The following is a 21,498-nucleotide window of genomic DNA, read 5'->3' as shown; positions in this document are numbered from 1 at the left end:
TTGAAAAATGCATTTAATAATGTCCAGGACAATTTAAAACACAACAGAAAATTGCTTGGTTTCCTTTTTCACATGATGTCTTACACCATTTGCTCCAGTCTTTAAATCAAACTAATTACTATATTTTTGCAATGTGAATGAATTTTTCCTACATTTTTTTAATCAATGTGCTGATGTAAGAAAATATGCCATCAATATGTCTTGTGATATAAGTCAATGATGAAAAATCATGCTGAATCGATTAATCAAATCTCCAAAAGCAATACAAAAGATTAATCCCACCTCTGATAATTAATATTTGTGTAAATTTGGACAATATCACTGGACCTCAGTTTCCTGATGTGTAAAATTAGGGGGTTAGACTAGGTGACCCTTTCTCTGAGGTCCTTTCATTTCTAGATCTATGATCCTCTAGCTGCCATTTGCTATCTTACAATAAATGTGTAAATAATCTTTGTTTTTGTAGAAAGTAATTCCCCCAGGAGTGACTGCTTTCCTAGGCTTCACTCCTCATTCTTTCTTTGGCCAGAGTGAAATTTCCAGCTACCAGAAGTGTAGGGACCTAAAGTATTGTCTTTCCTTTTATTAAAGCTAAATTAGAATGAATTAAGACAATAGATTTGTGATGTGACAGAGAACATTGCAAGTACTCTGGGAATAAAGAACAAAAATATGATAATGAAAGAAAAGGTTGTCAGATGGCTTGAATAAGATGCTTAAAGGTAATGAGAATGAAGGAAGAGATGAGGAGTATCTACCAAGCAGGCCACAGGTATGCTGGTTTGAACCTATGTTTCTCTCTTTTCCTTCTCTTTCTCTGCCTTACTCTTCCAAAACGGAGTTTGGGTCCTGTTACTGTGCTCCTACCACTAGGTGGTTTTTAAATGAGTAAAATATTAGACCTAGTCTTAACAGTGCCACTTGCAGTCAATTGTCAGTTTGTAAAATTTAATTTAAAATCTGACCACCGGTGGTTTTGAGAAAATGTGTGTTTCATAAAAATAAAAAAAGGGAAGATGAGGGAACTAATTTTTAAAAATCTCTCTCGGCACTCTTTCGGGGCTGAACACCGGGTCTCGACTTGTCACAGAAGTCCTACTTTTAAAAATTAAAACTTATTGTTCATTTCATATCCACATTCCTTTCCACCCATCCGCCCTTCTCATTCCATTAAAAAGGGAAGAAAAACAGAATCTTGGTTGCAGTAAATATTTTTCTTTTTTAAATAAGTTTCCAATTCCAGAGTGGTGTGGAGGAGGTTAGAATAATGGCTCCTAATTCTGTTTCAATACTCTCCGTAAATACTTCCAAGTAGGTAAATAAATCCTACGGAACTCCTCCAGTAGCCCCGCCGGGACCGTGCAGTCCTAGGCGCCAAATCCAGTCGCGGCACCATCGCTGAGTCTACTGCAAGATTCGCAGCAGCCCCTTCGACATTATCCAATTTATGCCATTCGCTGGGACCCCTGCTGCGTCAGGCTGCCCCAGCCATTTATCTCGGCATAAATCCCCATTCCCCGGTAATGAGGTCACTGTATTATTAGTAGTAATGAGAGCTGTTTCTACTTTGTTACAAGAGACCTTCCGTGAAGTGGGAGTCCTCTGTAAACGTAGGTAATGCAAACACACCAATAAAGCCCAAAGTGACAAAATAATTATCATCGCGATTAAGAGTAGGTGGCATTTATGCGGTGCTTCGAGGTTTGCGAAGCATTTTATGGATGCTATTACCGGGTTGGGTTGGCTGTTGGTTGATTGGTTTTGGTGGGGGAGGGGGGCATTTCGACCCTCCAGCAGACAAGTTCAAGGTCTCGGGCGCTCGGAGCTCAAGGCCGGTTGCAGAGCCCACAGCTGCGGCTACCTCAAGGGCGCTCCAGATGAAAGGTCCAGGACCCAAGCTGTCAGGGCTGATCAAACTGAAGCGCTGTAGGAGCAGAAGAACGTGGCGGCGGCGACGGCGGCGCCCGGCTCCGCCCGCCCTCTGCCGGGGAGGGCCCTGGTCGGGTGTCCCCGACCTGGGTCCGCCTCCTCCTCGGTGCGTCGCTTGCGCCGCTGCACGTGCGCGGGCTCCGGCGGCGGGCTCGGGGACCTACGGCTAGGGAAGTGTAGGCGGCGGTGGCGGCGGTGGCGGCGGTGGCGGCAGCACTTGTACATGTTCGGCGGCCCGGCTGCAGATTCCTGCGGTCCTACCTCTTCGCATCTCTCGGCTTCGGGCGGCGCTTCCTCCGTCGCCCCAGGATCCTAGGAAGTGCCTCTGCTTCATTTGGTGCGTTTCCCGAGTCTCTCTCCACTAACCCACCCTCGGGCCCTTGCCCCGCTCCCGTTGGTGAGTAAGTACTAAGTGCGCCTCCGGCCCTGACCCGGAATCTCGGCCCTATTGCCTCCATGATGTCTCTGGGAGCGTGGCCTGAGTCATCGTGGGCGTCCCTGCTGCTTCCCCCGCACCGCTGTAGCGCCCTCCTTCCATCCCGGCCTCTCCAGCCCTCTATTTGCAGGATGCATGCCTTTCCCCATCTCCTGCACTTCTCTCCTGCTTGGCAGCTTGTCCCTGAGATCTCTCCTGCTGCTTCCTCTTCCCCGGGCTTCGCGTGGGGAGCAGGAGACTGCCGGCGTTCCCTGGAAAAATGGTTCCTGATATTTGCAGAAATACTGTATGGATGAGGAAGGAATGGAGAGGAGGGAACATCGGGGCCCCCATCCTTTGGGGGTGGATCACAGCGGGGTTTGAACCAGTAGGAAAAAGCCTTATTCGGATATGAAAACGGATTGTGTCCCTTTAATGGGAATACCTGACTTGTTCGGGTCCCCTGGAAAACTCGAGTGATCTCAAATCAGAACCTCAGACACCAGCCTTGTGGTCCTGGACAAGTCAGTTAACCTCTCAGCTTTTCCTTATCTGTAAAATTTGTTGTTGTTATTCAAGCTCTTGTGGATCCTCGGAGGGCTTTTCTTGGCAAGGGTACCTCGGTGGTTTGCCATCTTCTCCTTCATTGGATCGTTTTCTCAGGCAGCTAGAGGTTAAATGACTTGTCCAAGGTCTGAGGCCACGTTTGATTTGAATTCAGGTCTTACTGACTCCAGGCCCAGCACTAGGTCTACTGAACCACCAAGCTGCCTATCCCTAAAATGGGGATGATGATCACACCAAGTCACTTAACGCCCCTGGTCTAGCCCTTACTGCTCTTCTGCCTTTGAACCAAAACACAGTATTGAGCCTAAGACAGGAGGTAAGGGTTATTAAAAAAAAAAAAAGAATTGATACTAAGAAAGTAAGAATTTTATAAATAAATAACCAAACAAGCTAGTGATCTAAACCTGGAGTGGCTTTTCCCTCTAGTGAACTTAGTTCTGTAGCAGTGATTTCTTCTTCAGTAAAGGTAGGATTGAAGAAGACTAGTTGACTTCTTGTCAGTAATTCTGTAGAAAGATAGGCAGGTGTTGGACAAGATGCATTAGAAGGCTCCTTAAAATTCTATAATTCGAGAAAATGTGAATGATTTCCTTTTTTTTTTAAGAATTTTCAATCAATAGGCATTATTTCCTCCCTCCTTCCCCCTCCCCATTAAAGAAAGAAAACAAAAACTTTTGTAATTGACATTTCTGATGTCATTGTTCACTCTTGTCCTAATCTTTGTGACCCAACTGACCCTAGTCCACCAAGCCTTCTGTCTTCCACTCTCTCCTGAAGTCCCCGGCCAAGCTTCCCTGGCATTCTCCAGGCGTCTCACTCTCTGCTGTCCCCTTCTCCTTTTGCCCTCAGTCTTTCCCCAAATCCAGCTCTTTTCCAGTGAGTCATGTCTTCCCATTATGGAGCCAAAGTATTTCAGTTTCAGCTGCAGTATTTCATCTTCCAGTGAATGGTCTATTAATTTCTGCCAATATTGACTGATTAGATCTTGTTGTCTCAGAGACTCTCAAAAGTCTTCTCCAGCACCACCATAAAAAAGTGTCAGTTCTGCTTCTGTGGAGCTCAGCTTTCCTTAAAGTCCATCTTCCACAGCCAGTGTTGCTTCTGGAAAAAGCACAGCTTTGACTCTCCAGACCTTTGTTGGAGAGGTACCCTCTGCTTTTTAGTATGCTGCCCAGATTTTCCAAGGAAAAGCCTCTTTTAATTCCATGGATGTGGCGATCTTTGAGTCCAGGAATATAAAAGCTGATGTTGCTTCCATTTCTTCTCTATTTGCCAGGAAGGGATGAAGTCAACAGCCATAATCTTAGTTTGTTTGGGGTTTTTTAATACCACCAGACTGGGATTGTCGGCCTATCTGAGACAGTTGACATTTTCCCCAGCAACTCTAATTCTGGCTTTAGATTCATCCAGCCTGGCATTTCTCACTCGACATAGAAGCTAAATAAATAAGGTAACAATATTCAGCCTTGTTGTGTTTCTTTTCCAATCAGTTGTTCCATGTTTGGTTCTTACTATTGCTTCTTAGCCCTGGTACTGGTTCCTCAGGAGACAGGATGATCTGGGACTCCCATCTCTTTGAGGACTTGCCACATTCTGTTGTGATGCAAACAGTCAAAGGCTTTTGTGTAGTCAATGAAACAGAAGCTGATGGTTTTATGGAATTCCTCTGCTTTCTCCACCATCCAACAAATATTGGCAAGTTTGGTCTCTAGTTCTTCTGACTCTTTAAAACCCAATTTACTCTTCTGACAAGTCTTGGTTCACATTGTTAAAGCCTAACCTGCAGGATCTTAAGCATAAGTGAAATGAGCACAGTTTGGTAATTTGAACATTCTTTGGCATGGCCATTCTTTAGGATCCTGGGCCAGAAACTGATCTTTTTCAAACCAGTGGCCACTCTTGAGTTCTCTAAATTTGTTGGTATACTGAGTGTACTACTTTAATTTTTTTTAACCCTTCCATCTTAGAGTCAAGTTGTGTTAATATGATATTTTTCATGGAAGAATTGTTTATTATGACAACTAGAAATAACACAAATAACAATGAATGGGAAAAATGGCTGACTATATTGTGATATTTGAATAGGATGGATTGTATTATTGAAATGACAACTATTGGAAATGTAAAGAAAATAAGGGAAACATATGAAGAGATGAAAAGAGAATAAGAATACATAGCTAATTACATTTAAAAAATAACAGCCACAAAATCAAGAGAAAAAAATCCAAGTAAAACAAATCCAAAGGGAATTCAAAAGCAGAGGATGTTTATATAAGCATACATATATAATTTACACATTTTTAAACAAATTGTAAATTGTGGTTATTTGTGGTCTTGCCCATAATCTTTTTTTTTTAATTAATTTGTTTAAATACTTTTGTTGGTGGTGTGGTTAATACATTTTTTTAAATTAAAAAATTTTAAAGGATAAAAATTTAGGGGGAGGGAAGATTTTAAATAGCTCAGCTGAAATTTCATCACGTCCACTAGCAGTATTGTTAGCAATACTTTCCAAAGCTTACTTGATTTCATTCTCCTGGATGTATGGCTCTAGATCAGTAGCCATACCATTGTAGTTATCAGTACTGTTGAGATCTTTCTTATTTATTTCTGCATATACCTGCCACCTCTTCTTAATCTCTTCTGCTTCTGTTAAGTTCCTACTATTTTTGCCTTTTATCATGCCCTTTTCTGCATGAAACATTCTGTTAATATCTAATATTCTTGACGAGATCACTCATCTTCCTCATTCTAATATTTTCTTTTATTGCTGTGCTCATTAAAAATAAATCTCTCTTTGGCATTCTCTGAAATTCTGCATTCAGTTATCTTTTCCTTTTTTTCCTTTCCTTTTTGCTTTCCTTCTTCCCTCAACTATTTGTAAAGCCTAGTCAGAGAGCCATTTTGATTTTTTGCTTTTTTTTTCCAGAATGTTTTATTTCTGCCCCCCCCCCCCCCTCTACAATAATTAGAACTTCTGTTCATAGTTCCTCAGGTACTCTTGTTTACCATATCTAATCCCTTACATCTATTCATCACTTCCATTTCATTTTCATAAAATATTTAGGCCATATTTATATAGTCTGATGGTTTTCCCTACTTTCTTGAGTTTAAGTCTGAATTTTGAATTAAGAAACTCATTATCTCAGCCACAGTCAGGTCCAAGTTTTGTTTTAAAACTGATTGTATAGTGCTTCTCCACCTTAGACTGAAAAATATTTAATCAATAATTTAAAATTTTTTTTCAATTTATTTAGAATATATTTCTATGGTTACAAAATTTATTTTCTTTCCCTCCTCTCTTTCTTCCCCCCTCCTAAAGCTGACAAGCAATTCCACTGGGTTATACATATGTCTCAATATCTGATTTTTGTATTGACCATCTGGTGATGTCCATGTGTAGACTCACCTTTTGGATCATTGGAAAAAAAAGTGTTTTCTAGTAAGGTATCTTGACAAAATTCTATTAGTATCTGCCCTGCTTCATTTAGTACTCCAAGGCCGATTATCTTGTTATTCCTAAATTAGCATTCCAATCTCCTATGATGTATGTGACTTCTTTTTATGGTGTTGTTTCTAGAAGATGTTGTAGGTCTTCAGAGAACTGACCAACTTTGGCCTCTTCAGCGTTGGTGGTTGGATCGTAGACTTATGTGATTGTGGTATTGAGCAGTTTACCTTGGATTTGAACACATATTATTCTTATTTTTGAGATCAAACCCCAGAACTAATTTCCTCACCCTTTTATTGATTATGAGAGCTACTCTCTAGTTCTTTTTTCTTTTTTTTTAAACCCTTACCTTCCGTCTTGGAGTCAATACTGAGTATTGGCTCCAAGGCAAAAGAGTGGTAAGAGCTAAGTTGACTTGCCCAGGGTCACACAGCTGGGAAGTGTCTGAGGCCAGATTTGAACCTAGGACCTCCTGTCTCTAGGCCTGGCTCTCAATCCACTGAGCCACTCAGCTGCCCCCTACTCTCTAGTTCTTATAAGAGATTCTTGCCTGTGGTAGCATATGTATTGATCACTTGAATTAAATTCACCCATTCCCATCCATTTAAGTTCCCTGACATGGAAGAAATTGATGTTTAATCTTTCATCTTCTGTTTAACCACATCCAGCTTATTGTTATCTCTACAACTCCTTTCCTTTCATATCCTCCACAAGGAGATCAAACATAATTCTGAAAATATTTATGTTGTTTCTTTACTCCCTTTTTTTCCCCTTCTCCAAAGATTATTTTAGATGCTGTCTTGGGACCTTAAAAATGGAGACAGTGGAAGTGACTGGAGTATCTATGAAACGTTCTCTTTCCACTGACGAAAATGACGACCTGACCCAAGCCGATGAAGCTAAAAGACGAAAAGTCTCAGAATGCAATTTGGCTAAAGATCAAGAGACTCTGGATAATGACTGTGCCCTGAGCAATGAAATTGTGACCAGACAGTCAGAAACCCCAACTGCTGGAGAAGGTAGGAATAATGTGGAGGTCCAGATTGAAGAAGAGGAGGAGGAGGAAGATGGATTTTTGGAGGAGGAGGAGGAAGAGGAGGATGGAGAGGTAGAGAGCTTTGCTGACATGATGAAGCACGGACTCTCAGAGGTGGATGTTGGCATCACAAAGTTTGTGAGTTCTCATCAAGGCTTCTCAGGAATCTTAAAGGAGAGGTACATCTTCACTTTGTTATCTTTTCTATGGCAGGGCTGTGTGGAGCTAAAGTTCATCTCCAGGGTTATCATGAAAGCACAACCAGTAAATTCATGCATTGCATTTTTGTTCATGGGATAGTCTTAAGCTGGAAATGTTGGACCTTATTTTGGTAGAGGGAAACTGAGAAGTAGACCAATCTGTAAAATATTATTTCGGAGCTCCCTTGTTACTTGGATTTAATAAGAATTTCTATGCAAATAGCTCCCATGTCTCTATATCCAGCCCCAGTCGCTCTCCTGAGTTCTGGATCTGGAGCACCTACTATTGGACATTTGGATCTGGATACATTGTAGTCATTTCAAACTCAACAAAACAAAAACAACAAAACAGAACCTGTTATCTTTATCACCAGGAATTCCCCATCTTTCTAAGCTCCCCCTTGTAAAAAATAGACTCGAATACAGGACTACAATCCCCATGAGCCTTTGCTCCACTTCCCCAGAATGCCTTGTAATCTCACCTGGGCCAAGATCGAGAAGATTTTTAAGCTGATTCAAAGGCTTTTGAGGGGCCTTGGCTTTTTTTTGGACTTCCGTTTTGGAGCAGGCGGTCTCTTGCGTGATGTGAGGTTATTTTGTCTAGGCCTCTGGCCTAGGCACATGTTTCTTACTTGTATATTCTTTAATCTTTAGCCTTTAATAAACCTCTAAAAAATATAATACTCCTTGCAGAGAGAAACTAATTTCTACCTGCCTCAGTCTCCCCATCTCCCCTAAAATTTAACTGTTACACCCTTTCTGTCTAGGGCACCGTTCTCTTTCCCTCCCCTAGGTCTGCCATCCTGGGTTGCTTCCTCCTACACTTGGCCAAATCTTGACATTACTCTGCCTACAGGTCTGCCTCATCTACCCTCGTCTCACCCCAATTTAGGCTCTCTTACTTGGATTATTGAGTAGCCTCCACTTTAGGAGCCCTGCCTCCAGGCTCCTCTCATTCTTCATCTTTCCAGCGGCAAAAGAGGTTTTCCCAGAGTGCAAGCAATAGTGCTTTACTCTTGTCAGTAAATTCCAGGGGCTCCTTCTTACTGCTGGGACCAAATGCAACTTCCCTTTCACCAACCTGCCCGGCCCCCAAGTTATCTTTCCAACCTTAGTATACGTTCCCTGTGGTCCAATCAAACTGACTTTCTTACTGCTCCTCAGTTGTGGCACTCAACATTTTCAATGGTAAATCGTCCCATGCCTGTGTCCTGGCTGTGCTCTTCTGTCTCCTAGAGTCTCTGATCCCTTCAAGATTTCACTCAGTCCTGCCATCCTTCCTCCCCCCAATGCCTTACCCTCAGCTGCTCCTGCCCTCAACTTCTAAATCCCCTTGTATCGGCCATCCCTGGATGTTCATGGTAGCGTGGGGTTCCTCGAGTTCCTTCTTTGCGTCCCCCAGCCCTTAGCACAGTTCTTGGCACGTAGGGAGTGCTTGATAAATGCTGTTTGATCGATGGCTTCATTCACATGCTCTGACTGGTGGTGTCAACTAGAAGTCCTGCTCCAGACGACTTAATTTATAATTAACCTGCAAACAATGCTGTGGATCATTTCTGAAACAATTTATTTTATTAAATAGGTTAAAGTTTCTCCTGGAATTTTATAACTTAATTTCTTTAGCTCCTTTTTCTCCATGTTTTCACAGAGCATACCAAAACAAATTTCTGCCTCTTTTGGATTTTTTTTTCTTTTCTGATTGGGATCTTTTATTTTATTGCTATCTGGAATTCTTGGTGTGGAAACTCCCTCCATCCATGCAACTCAGCAACTAATATGTAACTTGATAGCTTTAGGACCATTGTCTGTGGCCTTGAGAGGTTGTGATTTGCCCAGAGCCCCAGAGCTGGGTAATTTCAGAAGCAAGAGCTCAGGTCTTCCCAACTCCATGAGAGGCTCTCTAGCCATTGCCTTCTAGCTATGCTGCTTCTTGTGAAAATTGTGATTTTTTTTTTAAAGAGTGACCTAAATTAATACAATGTTATTCTGTTTCACCTTTTATTTAATGGCAATTCTTTTTTTTAAACCCATACCTTCTGTCTTAGGATCAATTTTGTGTATTGGTTCCAAGGCAGAAGAGGAGTAAGGGCTAGGCAATAAGGGTTAAGGGACTTGCCCAGGGTCACATAGCTAGAAGTGTTTGAGGCCAGATTTAAACCCAGGACCTCCTGTCTCTAGAACTGGCTTTCAGTTCACTGAGCTACCCAACTGTCCCCTTAATGCTAATTCTTACTTGCATAAGCTAAGGGGAAAAAAATTCTGAATTGTTGTTTTTGTACTTCTCCATACAAGTCACTTAAAAGCTCACAAAACCTCTCATTAAATTTATTGTCAGGCTTGTACCATACACAGGTCAGCATTCATTTAAAAAAGAGAGCGACACCGTCATGATGATTCCCTTGTGACTTGATTCCTTGTAGCCTACTAGTGAAGGTGGGAAAAAAGAACGGTTTTAGATGGTTCAGTGCTATGATTGATGTTCTTAACTGCTTGTCATTTATATAATTTATGAAAAACGGAAAGCTTATTTACCTGTTTTCTTTTTATTAGATACTCTGACTTCGTTGTTCATGAAATAGGGAAAGATGGCCGTATAAGCCATTTGGATAACTTATCGGTGCCTGTGGATGATGAGGTAGCGACCTACTTACTGATTTAGTAAGATCATGTTATTGTCTTGCTTGGAATTCTGTAGGTCAGTGACTGCTGGGGTTTTAAATATTTTTCTTTTTGTTTGCATTTTTTTGTCATGTCTAAGGATCCTTCTGAAGATGTATTTACAGTTTTGACAGAAGAAGATAAGCTGCGTTTGGAGGAACTTCAGCTTTTTAAGAATAAGGAAACTAGTGTAACTATTGAGGTAAATAACAGAAAAAAATTGTAAAAAAGTTTACTGGTGGTGGTTTTTTTTTTATTTTAAATTTTTACCAATTATATGTAATATCCAATGTCCACATGAGTTTTCCTAAGTTATAGGATTGAGTTTATCTCCCTCCCTCCCTTCCCTTCCCCCTTCTGGTGCTGGCAGACAATTTAATCTGGTTTTCTAATGTTTTTGTATTATCCTTTTTGAGTAGGATGTAATTTAGACCCCGTGGAAGGCAGACCTTAACCCAGCTAACCTAAATTGTGTTATTCGCACCTCATCAGCACGGCCACTTTAGAATGACACAATGCTGGAATTTCTGGCCCTTCTGCTTTATGAGTATGTTTTGGCCCTCGGTGCCCTGGGGGTGAGAAGGTTGGCGTTCCAGCGTGGCTTTGGATGCCAGCTGGGCACACTCCTTCAGCTCTTTCTCCCTCACTCCCTCCTCTGCCACACAAGGATGGCCATAGTGCCTGCCTCCCCAGGTTGTGTGCAGATCTCGTGAGAGCATGTTTGTAAAGCCATGGCGCCTGGCACACAGTAGGTGTGCAAGAAATGCTCCTCCTCTCTTCTTCCCCCTTCAGTCTCGGGGTACTCGTGGATAACATAATTTTGTAAAGTGATTTGCAAACCTGAAAGGGCTACGTCAGTGCTCTTAACCTCCATTGTTGTACCAGGGCCCATTGATCTAGCACTTTGCACTCTTCCCCTGCACCTTGTTACGTGCCAGTGACCTTAAGGCCTGTAGAGATATCCTGTCAGGAACTTCCAGGCCCAGGTGCAGACTGTGCCAGTCTGAGAAGCTGCTCGTTCTCGGCAGGGCCCTCCTTCTCTGTTTGCGGCCCTCCCTTCCCTGTGGCACCCCGGCACGACTCACCAATGACCACAGACACTGGGGCGTCAGTAGCAGGGACCTCCACACGGATAATCCAGGCTCAGCTCCACAGAGCTCCCTTGTTCTGGCCTGTATCACAGAGTGCAGCCCTTCAGGTTCTTGTCTCACACACCTTACTTTTGGATGGACACAGCCATATTGGCAGTCTTGCTAAAAATAGAAAAAAGACTTAAAGAGGTCGCTGTCAAATGGAGGGACACTGTGCAAGCCCTTAAAGGGGAGAATAAAGGACTTGGGGGACTGCTACAGAGAACCAGACACAGAGAGGGGAGGTCCTGGGTTCCAGTCTGGCCTCAAGATACTTCCTAGCTGGGTGACCCTGGACAGGTCATGTAACCCCCATGGCCTAGTCTTTTAGAGACCATGTTCTGTGCTCTGCCTCACCCCACCCTCAGGGGGAGGGAGAAAAGGAGGGGTGTGGCCCCAGCACTCAGCTCAGGAGGGGCAGAGAGGGGGAGGGGAGCAGCTCCACCCAAGTCCCTCTGCCTTTCTAGTAATGTACTCTGCCAGGGATAGCGGGGGCCCACAGAGAGAGGCACACGTGCCAAAGGTTCGCCATCATTGGGTCACGGCCCACTCTTCCTGACCTTGTGGGGGTTTTCTTGGCAGAGAGCCTGCCCTGTTTGCCGCTTCCTTCTCAGGCTCACTGACAGATGAGGAAACTGTGGCTAACAGGTCACCAAGATCTCAGTGGCTGGAAGATTCAGACCCAACTGCTATACACATGTGGAATGGGGCCTTGGGGAGGAGAGCATCCCAAGGGCGTGTCAGAGGGGAGAGATCAGGCTGCAGGACTTTGGAAATTCTCTCTCCAGTGCGGCGATGTGCTCCTGCCTGGGAATTTAACCCCAAAAGACGATTTGGAAGATATCAGGAGCTGTTAACCCATTTTGCTGCTTTTTAAAAATCTTTTTAATGACTTAAAATATACATTTTATGGAAGCTTTTTGTCTGTAATGTCCAGTAGGGGAACATATAAAGAACTTTTCAAACCTTTAAGTGCTGTATCAATATGAGCCGCTATTTATGTGGTTTTTGAAAACAGTTTATGCATTCAAGTATCCAGGGTGTCCTGAATGGAAACCCGAGGAGGAATGGAGGGTTTTGTGCATTATTTTTTAGCAGGTCACATTTTTATATTCTCATAACTGACAGAAATGTAGAGAATTTAATATTCTATTAGACCTATTTGTTAATTTTTTTAAGTCATCTCCCATCCCTGTCCTCCCTACCTGTTTCCCCCCCCAAAAAAATAAATATTTTGTATTTACTGGCATATGCTTCCTTTCAATTGAATATCAAGTTTTTTTAACCCATACCTAAGTATCAGTTCCAAGGCAGAAGAGCAGTGAGGGCCAAGCACCTAGACTGAAGTGACTTGCCCAGGGTCACGCTGCCAGGAGCTTAGATTTGAATCCAGGACCTCCTGTCTTTAGGCCTGGCTCTTAATCCACCTTACTGCCCCCAGAATGTAAACTTCTTGTTGACAGAGACTATTAGTGCCTGAGTTCGCTCCGTCCTTGGACATTTATTATTTATGTGACTAAAGGCAAGTCACTTAACCTGTTTGCCTCAGTTTCCTTATAGAAAATGGATATGATAATGATAGTACTTTCCTCTCCAGGTGCTTGTGGGGATTTAATGAAATATTATTTGTAAAACATTTAGTATAGAGCCACTACTGGTACGTAGTAGACCCCCTCTAAATGTTAACTAATATTATTATAAACATTTCCATTTTGGGTGCCAAGTTCATTAAAATGTATTGATGATGATGATAACTAATTTATACAATGCCTTCTCTGCTACAATAACTTATTATTATTGTTATTATTATTGGTTCCTGGCACATTAGGAGGTGTTTTAAGAGATCCTCATGGACTAATGTTTCTGTTTTAGGTTGTTGAAGATACCAAAGAGAAAAGAACCATTATCCATCAAGCTGTGAAGTCTTTGTTTCCTGGATTAGAGACAAAAACAGAGGACAGAGAGGGGAAAAAATATATTGTGGCTTACCATGCAGCTGGAAAAAAGGCTTTGGCAAGTGAGTTTGTTTGTGTGCCAAGGGACAGGGGGCTTCACCTTGACACTGAAGTTTTCCGGGGGAGGGAGGAATCGATATTTGTCCATTTCTTATTCCTCTCTCTAGGAACATTTAATTTTCATTCAGTGAAAGATATTCATGACACTGGTTAGTCCTTCAGAGAAATTGAATATTGTCCTTTGGAAGGCTGGAGTATTATATGTGTTGTTGGTCCAAGCTGGAAGACCAGGTCTAAATGATCTGCTTTGCCAAGACCCTTTTCTTTGTGAACAAAGAATTTATTTCTTATGGATCCTAAAATAATTTTTGGTAAACGTAAAGAGGATTGGGTATACATCTAATAAGAAAGTAAAAGGTGTTTCTCTATATTAAGGGAATTCATGTCAAAGTGATGAACTAAATCTTACTTATTTCAAGGTAATGTCTGTAAAAAGAAGATTAAATAATATCCTGAGAAAATGAAGTGGACATCTGGTCAAAAAAAGCAAATGTTAATTTTTCTCCTGCCCATCAGCAAATTGTTGAAATAATATTTTCAGATATCTGCATCGAAACATTTAGATGCTTCTCTTAAGTGATACAACTTCAGTTGAGGTTTTAGATCATTGTATGATTAGCCAGTAACATCCTTTTCTAGTAATAAGATTAGGAAAACATATCAGTAAAGGATGTTTTAATCTAATTGGTAAAGCAACAAGGGAAAAAAAGCCATAAAACCTTTTGGTATTGTATAATTGCTTCTTGGAAATGACCGTTTCCTTAGGCTTGCACTACATGTGATTAAATGTGAATGGAATTGTAAGTTCTGTTTTTGTGGGTTTTGTCATTGCTACTTTCGTACCCATTTCCTTTGCTTAAACCAAATTTAATTTTCCCTTCATTCCCTTTGTATTTCTCCATTCTGTCTCTTCTGCCTTTCATGCTGTTCCAGAGGCTCTTAAGCAGCCCCCTCCACTCTTTTTTTTGCTTTTCATTTCATAGTGTCTTGTCTTAGATCAAGAGTGGGTAGGGGCCTCAGGGAGCATCTCATCCAGTTCTCACCTTTTACAAATAAGCACGTGGAAGGCCAAACACTTTAGGTGTCTTGACCCTGGGCATGAAGGTAGGAAGTGTCTGTGGGTGGATTTGAAGTCTGATCTTCAGATTCCAAATCCATCTCTTCATGCCATGGAGAATCACAGAATGATTTCATAGTTGGAAGGGACTTTGGTGGTCATTGGATCTAACCAGTATCCCAGAAGATGACCACTTCTACCTCCCTGGCCAGTGGTCCTACCGCATCATTCCACAGATCTTATCAGTTCTTCCTCAGCACCACCTCTTGCATCCGTCTCTGCTCTGATCCCACCACCTTCACCTGGATACTGGTTCTAATTTTCTTTTCTTTTTTAAATCTTTACTTTCTTAGTAACAACTCTAAGACAGAAGGGTAAGGGTCTAGGCAAACGGGGTTACGTGATTTGCCCAAGATCCCACAGTGAGGAAATTTGAACTCAGGACCTCCCTATTGCAGGGCCGGTGCTCTATCCACTGGGAAACCCATCCAACGTGTTCTAGCTTACATTTTTGGAAGGAGAAAAGTAGTAAGAAGTTAGTAACAGCAGCCTGGAAACCTTGGTAGATGAGTAATAGAAGCAGAAACATGGAGGGTCCTAAACACCAGATGTGGGACAGCGAGGTGGCCCCAAGGATAAGAGTGCTGGGCCTAGTCTCAGAGAGGCTCATCTTCCTCTCTTCAAATCCAGCCTTAGATACTTACCCACTGTGTGACCTTGGGCAAGTCACTGAACCCTGCCAGCCTCAGTTTCCTTCTCTGTAAAATGAGCTGGAGGAGGAAGTGACAAATACTTCAGTGGCTGCTGAGGAAACCCCAAGGGGTCAGGAAGAGTCAAACACGACAGACCAACAGCAGCCGTAGGCTTATGGCCGTGTCAGAAGCCCCCATGGTGGTGTCTCATCCCCACAGGGGATAATCAGGTGCAGCACAGTGCCTGGCACCTAGGAGGCCCAGACCAGAGCCAGCTCATGTTACAGAGAAGGAATCTGAGGCAGACGAGAAAGCGATTCATCAGGGCTCGTACAGCCAGCATCCAAGGCCGTAGTGGAACTGGGGAAGATGCATCATCCCACATCCAAGAAACGGAAAGATTTAGACAGTTAAGGGCTGACCATACTTCTTCTTCTTCTTCTTCTTTTTTTAATATTAAAACCCTTACCTTCCATCTTGGAGTCAATACTGTGTATTGGCTCCAAGGCAGAAGAGTGGTAAAGGCTAGGCCATGGGGGTCAAGTGACTTGCCCAGGGTCACACAGCTGGGAAGTGTCTGAGGCCAGATTTGAACCTAGAACCTCCCATCTCTAGGCCTGGTTCTCAATCCACTGAACTACCCAGCTGCCCCCTGACCATACTTCTTAGAAGCCTCAGATTAACTTGGGTCATTTCGTTCTTCTTATACCATCTTGTCCGACAGACCCTGAAGTCTGAGCCACACAGCCTCTCTTTAAATGATGAATTAAGTCCTGAGCTATGAATATTATTGTAGGGGTTTTTTAGACACTCTGGGGAACACAGATCCACCAGAAGTTTTATTTGGTTTCATTTCTGTAGTTTTGTAATCGATAAGTTAGGATTTTAAAAAATTACGTGTTTTGGAAACCGTGTATCCCAGATTCTTCTTTTTGAGTTTTCAGCTCCGTTTCAGTCCAGTTTTCCTCTCTGCTTTATAATGTCTCTCCTATTGCTTAATAAATATTTGTTGAATCAAATTTGCAAGACAAATGCATTCCAAACCATGTTGACTTTAAAAGGAATCTCTGTAAAATTCTTACATTTTTCACCGACTTTAAGTATAAAATTGGAGATGTTTGTTGGAAGATTTTTCTTGTTCTCCATTAGAATATAATTTTGAAACCCCTATTGAGTGAGTAAAAATAAGTGAGAAGGTGGTGTGCTGGATAAAGTGCTGAATTAGAAGTCAGGAAGACTCAAACCCAACCCCAGGCATTTAGTGGGCAAATCCCTTAACTTCTTTCTGCCTCAGTTTCCTCATCTGTTAATTAAATGGAGATAATAACTCTTGCCTTCCTGGATTATGATGAGGATAAAACTAAATATTTGTAAAGTGCTTTGCAAACCTTAAAACACAATAAAAATCTGTTATTCATAGTATAAGTATTAATCCTTGTGGCATTAATAATAATAGTGGCCCAGCAGCCTGCACCCTACTGAGCATTGTAGTACAGTAGGAATTTTGGCACAGGGAATCGTACTCAACAGGCAGTATTCTTCCAACATTACTCTTCCAACCCAGAGTGTCTTACTTTCTTCTTTGGAACATATAAACGTCATTCTCACGCTTGAAGCCACCATACTCCATCCATGCCTCTGCTTGCCTCTCTGAGAACCATGACCACTACCAGAGGAAGATTGCGATCTGACACTTCAAACTCCAGCCTGAAAAATTCCTTTGGGGCTAGATCAGTGATTCTGAACTTGAATTTTCCAGTAATTTTCCAGGGCATCTTTCATTCAGAAAAGATAGTACAACATTTTCCCCAAAATACTTGGAGGGGAAATTATTTTTTTATTCCTTTGAACCTTAGTCTTAAAATTAGGGAGAATTGGATTCAAGTTCCACATCTAATATTGGCTGCATTTAGCTTCACAATGTTCAAGGCAATTCTCTAAGACTACAAATTGATGGGCAAGTATAGACCCGAATTGGCTGAGGTGCTTTTTGTACCTGAGAATCTTTATCTCCCAATAAAATCACAGGCTCCATCCCTCATGATTGAATTGAGAACAAAGGCAGCCAGATGGTGCCAAAGTGCACAGATTGCTGGGCCTGGAGTCAAGAAGACCCAATTTCAAAATTGGCCTCAAATACTTACTAGTTGGGTGACCATGACCAGCTCCCTTAACCTCTATTTGCCTCAGTTTCCTCAGTTTCTTCATATGTAAAACAGGCATAATAATCCCACCTACCTCCCAGGAGTGTTGTAAGGATCAAATGAGATAAAAATTGCCAAGGGGTTAGCATATTGCTATTATTAATGACTCATATATAATAACTAAGATGCTAATTTTTATTGTTATTACTGAAATTAGAAACTCCGTATCTTTTTTATTTAGATGGAGGAATTGGAATGTCATGAAGGCAAAATACATGTTAATAGTATATCTTAATTTTAGATATCTTGAAATCATTGGATTCTATAAAGTTTAAATTTGTATATAGTGTCTAATTAGACCATGATCTCTGTATATAATTTCATGTGAGAAGTAACTCTTTGCATGTTATCTTTTTTCATTGAAAAATTTTATTTAATTAATTTAGAATATTTTTCCATGGTTACATGATTCATGTTCTTTCCCTCCCCTCCCTCAACCCCCTCCTATAGCCAATGCACGCAATTCCACTGGGTTTTACGTGTATCATTGATCAAGACCTATTTCCCTATTATTGATAATTTTGCATGTTATCTTTGTGCACTTACTAATAAGAGTATGCAGATGTATTAATGAAAACTTAAATCTCAGTAGGTGACTTTTCCTTTGACAGAATAGTTTCTTTGTAGTTTCTAGGTAAGAGGTCATCCAATTAAGTTTCAGGAATTTTATTAGTGGTCCCTTTAAAAATTGATTTTCTTATGAAAAATATACATCCAAGAAAGCAAAACTCTGGATAGGTAGTATTTTATTTCATGGAAAACTCTTACAAGAGTCTTGTAATAAGTTGGAAAGGGATCTTTTTTTTTTCTTTTTTTAATGCCCAGAAACTCAGGCACCCGCCTGTGCACCCAAGCTTCTTGTGAAGGGTTTGCATGTCAGGAAGCTTGGGAGGCTCGGCTGATTTTGTCTGCAGTGGGGTTCGTTATACCTCTTAATTTATTTTTCACTCCATGCAGTCACCGTCTGCCTCCACAGTGTTATCTGAATTGCCACTACAAGCTCCTAGCTTCTAGATGTTGTAGAAGTCTACATACAGTCCTAACATTTGCATGTTCACCTCTAAAGCACTTTAATGCATCTATAAATTAAATGTTGCTCTCTTCTGCTCTTTATGCTTTGCATTTGGACAGAGGTCAGAACCGCCACAGGTAAGAACTGTTGGCATTCCATGGAGGTAAAATGAAATGCCAGTAATTCTGATGTGCTCTCTAAAAAGCTATTAAAAGCCAAAGAAATGTCTGCTTCAGTAACATGAAGTTGGAAGGAAAAATGAAGACAATGTTTATAGCTCAAATTTTCAGAGGAAATTTTTTGGGAAGGAGAAGCTTTGGGGGAGAGCCAAGGCCAGGAACTAAGACTAAGAAAAACATTCTTATATTAAGGCAGCATTTCCTACTGCTATTACTGCATTCGTGCGTTACTTTAAAAAGTAAGGGATCCTTTCACTTAACTGCTAGGACAGTATTCAGGATATTTATTTTATAATTCCTCTCTTCCTTATTCCTTGGCTAAAACCGTAAGTCTGTAAGATCAGTTGTTTCTTTCGCGAGATCATTTTTAGCTGTAGCTTCAGCAAACAGTAGCATCTTATTCTTGAAAGAACAAAGACCTATAAGAATAACCATCCCTAAGAGATTATTTGTTTTATATCCTTTCACGTTTTTCCTATGTATAACAACTATATAAGAAATGTGTGACTCGTCATAGGTAACATATATAATGAGATGTTACATAAGATCAATGTATATTATGCAACATTTGACATATAGATGTAGCCTGTTCATTGGTAGATTTCTCCAGGCTGAAATATAATGTTTCTATTTCATTGAAATTTTAGCTTTGGGGCAGCTCAAACCAAAACCTGTAAATTATTTAATTCTAGATCTTAAGATGAATTTATATATAGCCACACAGTTTTGTAGCTTAATTGAGTGTTTTAAAAACTAAGATCTAGCAGCCCATGAAATATGTAATTCTGCTAAGAAAAAAATGTTTTGAGCATTTAATGCAGCAGCTCAAAAGTATATTTAGTTATGTTTCATTCTCAGCCTCTCCTTTTCTCCAGAAATGGTAAATAGCTTTCATATGCCTAAAAGATTTCTCTGAGGGATCCAAATTGATATAACTTATCTAATGGTGATATTTAACATTTGGGATGGAAGGGGCAAGTACAAATATATTTTTTAAAGCCAATTTTATGTCACTTTATGTCTTATTGTTAAAAAGCACAAGGCTTGGTTTAGTCCTTATGAAAATCTATAGACCACTGCATGTTAGGAAAACCTATTCTTAATAAATTCCCCTTTAACCATTGCTTCCTATAGCCCTGGGGATGTTAATACTCAGATGCCAGAAACACTTTTTGTAAGGTAACGTTCCTAGAATTGATGGTGCCTCTTCTAGAACCTTACAGGTGGAAGTCACCAATCACTTTACAGATATCTTCACAGCATTCCTGTTTTATAACATTTATGGCAAGTTAAGTGATTGTCCAGAGCCATTCATCAAGTCTTTGAAGATCCCAAGTGGTCAGTTTAAATTGTAACCAATAACCCATATTGACTGGTTATTTAGCTCAATTTCTTCCAGGATTTAGAAGCAAATAATTGAGGATTCATAGTATTAAAAAAAAAACAAACAACAAAACTCAAAACAGAAGCACCTATACATGCTGTGGTTAAATATATTAATTTTCGTTTGTTTGTTTTTAAAGATCCAAGAAAACATTCCTGGCCAAGATCTAGAGGAAGTTACTGCCACTTTGTATTGTACAAGGAAAACAAGGATACTATGGATGCTATTAATGTACTTTCAAAATTTTTGAGGTTAGTTTTTTAAAAAAATCTTTTTTTTATATACTCTCAAAACAGATGATTTTGAATTAAACTAATTACATGAAGGGGCTTGGTAAGGATAATCTTAAGAAATAGATAATAGAATAATCATTTATATTTGGATTTGGAATGAAAGCATCATAATTTCTTGAACAGTACAGTAACATTTATATCAACATGGTGCAAAAGGAAAAAAAAGAGCACTGATCTTGGAGTTGGAGGACTTCGGTTCAAAACCTATTGGAACATAGGCATTTAATTTCATATATTATCATTAGCATGAATATTGGTTAGTTAACTGATTTTCTTTTTTTTTTTTATCAGAGTTAAACCAAACATATTCTCCTACATGGGAACCAAAGATAAAAGGGCTATAACTGTTCAAGAGATTGCTGTTCTTAAGTAAGTATAGATTAATGATACTTGTACTTTTCATGGTAAATAATTGTTTAAATATAGACCACATGATGAATTTTCAGATTTAACTTTTGCTGCAGTTCAGTAGCTTTTCTTTGCTCTCATTAATTTACATATTGGAAAATTTTTATTAAAAATTTCATCCTTTTTGGGTGTGAAATGTTGAAATGAGGGCCCTTCAGAGCAGGGTTCACATATTTTCATGAGTCTACTTCTGTTTTCTCATCTACCTTTTAGAATGTAATCTTCTTGAGGGCAAAGGCTATTTTTGCTTTTCTTAGTCAATGTTTGTTGTCTGATTGGTCTCCAAAGAGGGGCCCTCAGAATCCTGAACTCAGGATTCCATCTCCTGGCCTCATACCTGGAGTGCCTCCTATAATTCAGGAATTTCAGCATTTACTGTGTGCTGCTTCTCCTAGGAAGTCTTTGACACTCCTGGCTGTCAACATTTCCTTTCCTCACATGATCCTGTGGATCATTCCCTTTTTTATATGCGAGTCTCCTGTAGGCTTCTGGATGCTTCTTGGGGGCAGGGTGCCCCCTGCCTCCGACAGTGCCTTGCCCATAAACCACCTTTACTAAATGCTGCTGCCCTGCCTGGACTGAAGAGTGCTGGTGGTAGAAGCAGACTTGCTCATTCTTCCGTCAGCACAATGGGTTCACTTCCCTCTATGGAGCTTGTTGCTTAGATTCTGAGGCAGAGCTGGATGATTTTAGCTTGTCTTATTGTCTAAAACCTGTCCACAGTCCATTGCTCCACTTTCTGGCAACTTATTTATTTATTTAGTGTCCTTATTGGATTAGTAGTTCTGATTTTACTTTCTTTGTACGAACCTTCACGGTCAAAACCATACATCCTAAGCTCCTTAGAGAAAGATTCTGACCTACTCCA

General features: G+C 40.8%; 1 protein-coding gene across 5 annotated transcripts in view; it reads left to right on the top strand.

Annotated features, from left to right (window-relative positions):
* The first annotated feature begins 2,134 nt into the window (after positions 1 to 2,134).
* The window catches only part of PUS7 (pseudouridine synthase 7), a 41,606-nt gene continuing 22,242 nt past the window's right edge, over positions 2,135 to 21,498 (top strand). For 2 of the 5 annotated variants that reach the window (XM_056800882.1, XM_007504084.3), the window contains exons 1-7: positions 2,195 to 2,326; positions 7,145 to 7,577; positions 10,149 to 10,233; positions 10,357 to 10,458; positions 13,259 to 13,403; positions 20,069 to 20,180; positions 20,514 to 20,591. In XM_056800882.1, the coding sequence (XP_056656860.1) occupies positions 7,177 to 7,577; positions 10,149 to 10,233; positions 10,357 to 10,458; positions 13,259 to 13,403; positions 20,069 to 20,180; positions 20,514 to 20,591 (923 nt within the window). In that variant the 5' untranslated portion in view covers positions 2,195 to 2,326; positions 7,145 to 7,176. Of the gene's footprint in view, positions 2,331 to 4,187; positions 4,362 to 7,144; positions 7,578 to 10,148; positions 10,234 to 10,356; positions 10,459 to 13,258; positions 13,404 to 20,068; positions 20,181 to 20,513; positions 20,592 to 21,498 lie in introns of all 5 variants that reach the window. The other 3 variants (XM_056800881.1, XM_007504086.3, XM_007504085.3) reach the window with 3 other exon arrangements.

Source organism: Monodelphis domestica, chromosome 5 (assembly GCF_027887165.1).
Source record: "Monodelphis domestica isolate mMonDom1 chromosome 5, mMonDom1.pri, whole genome shotgun sequence".
In the NCBI taxonomy this organism is placed as follows: domain Eukaryota; kingdom Metazoa; phylum Chordata; class Mammalia; order Didelphimorphia; family Didelphidae; genus Monodelphis; species Monodelphis domestica.
Note: the sequence above shows the minus strand (reverse complement) of the source record. Positions and strands in the feature narration are given on the sequence as shown.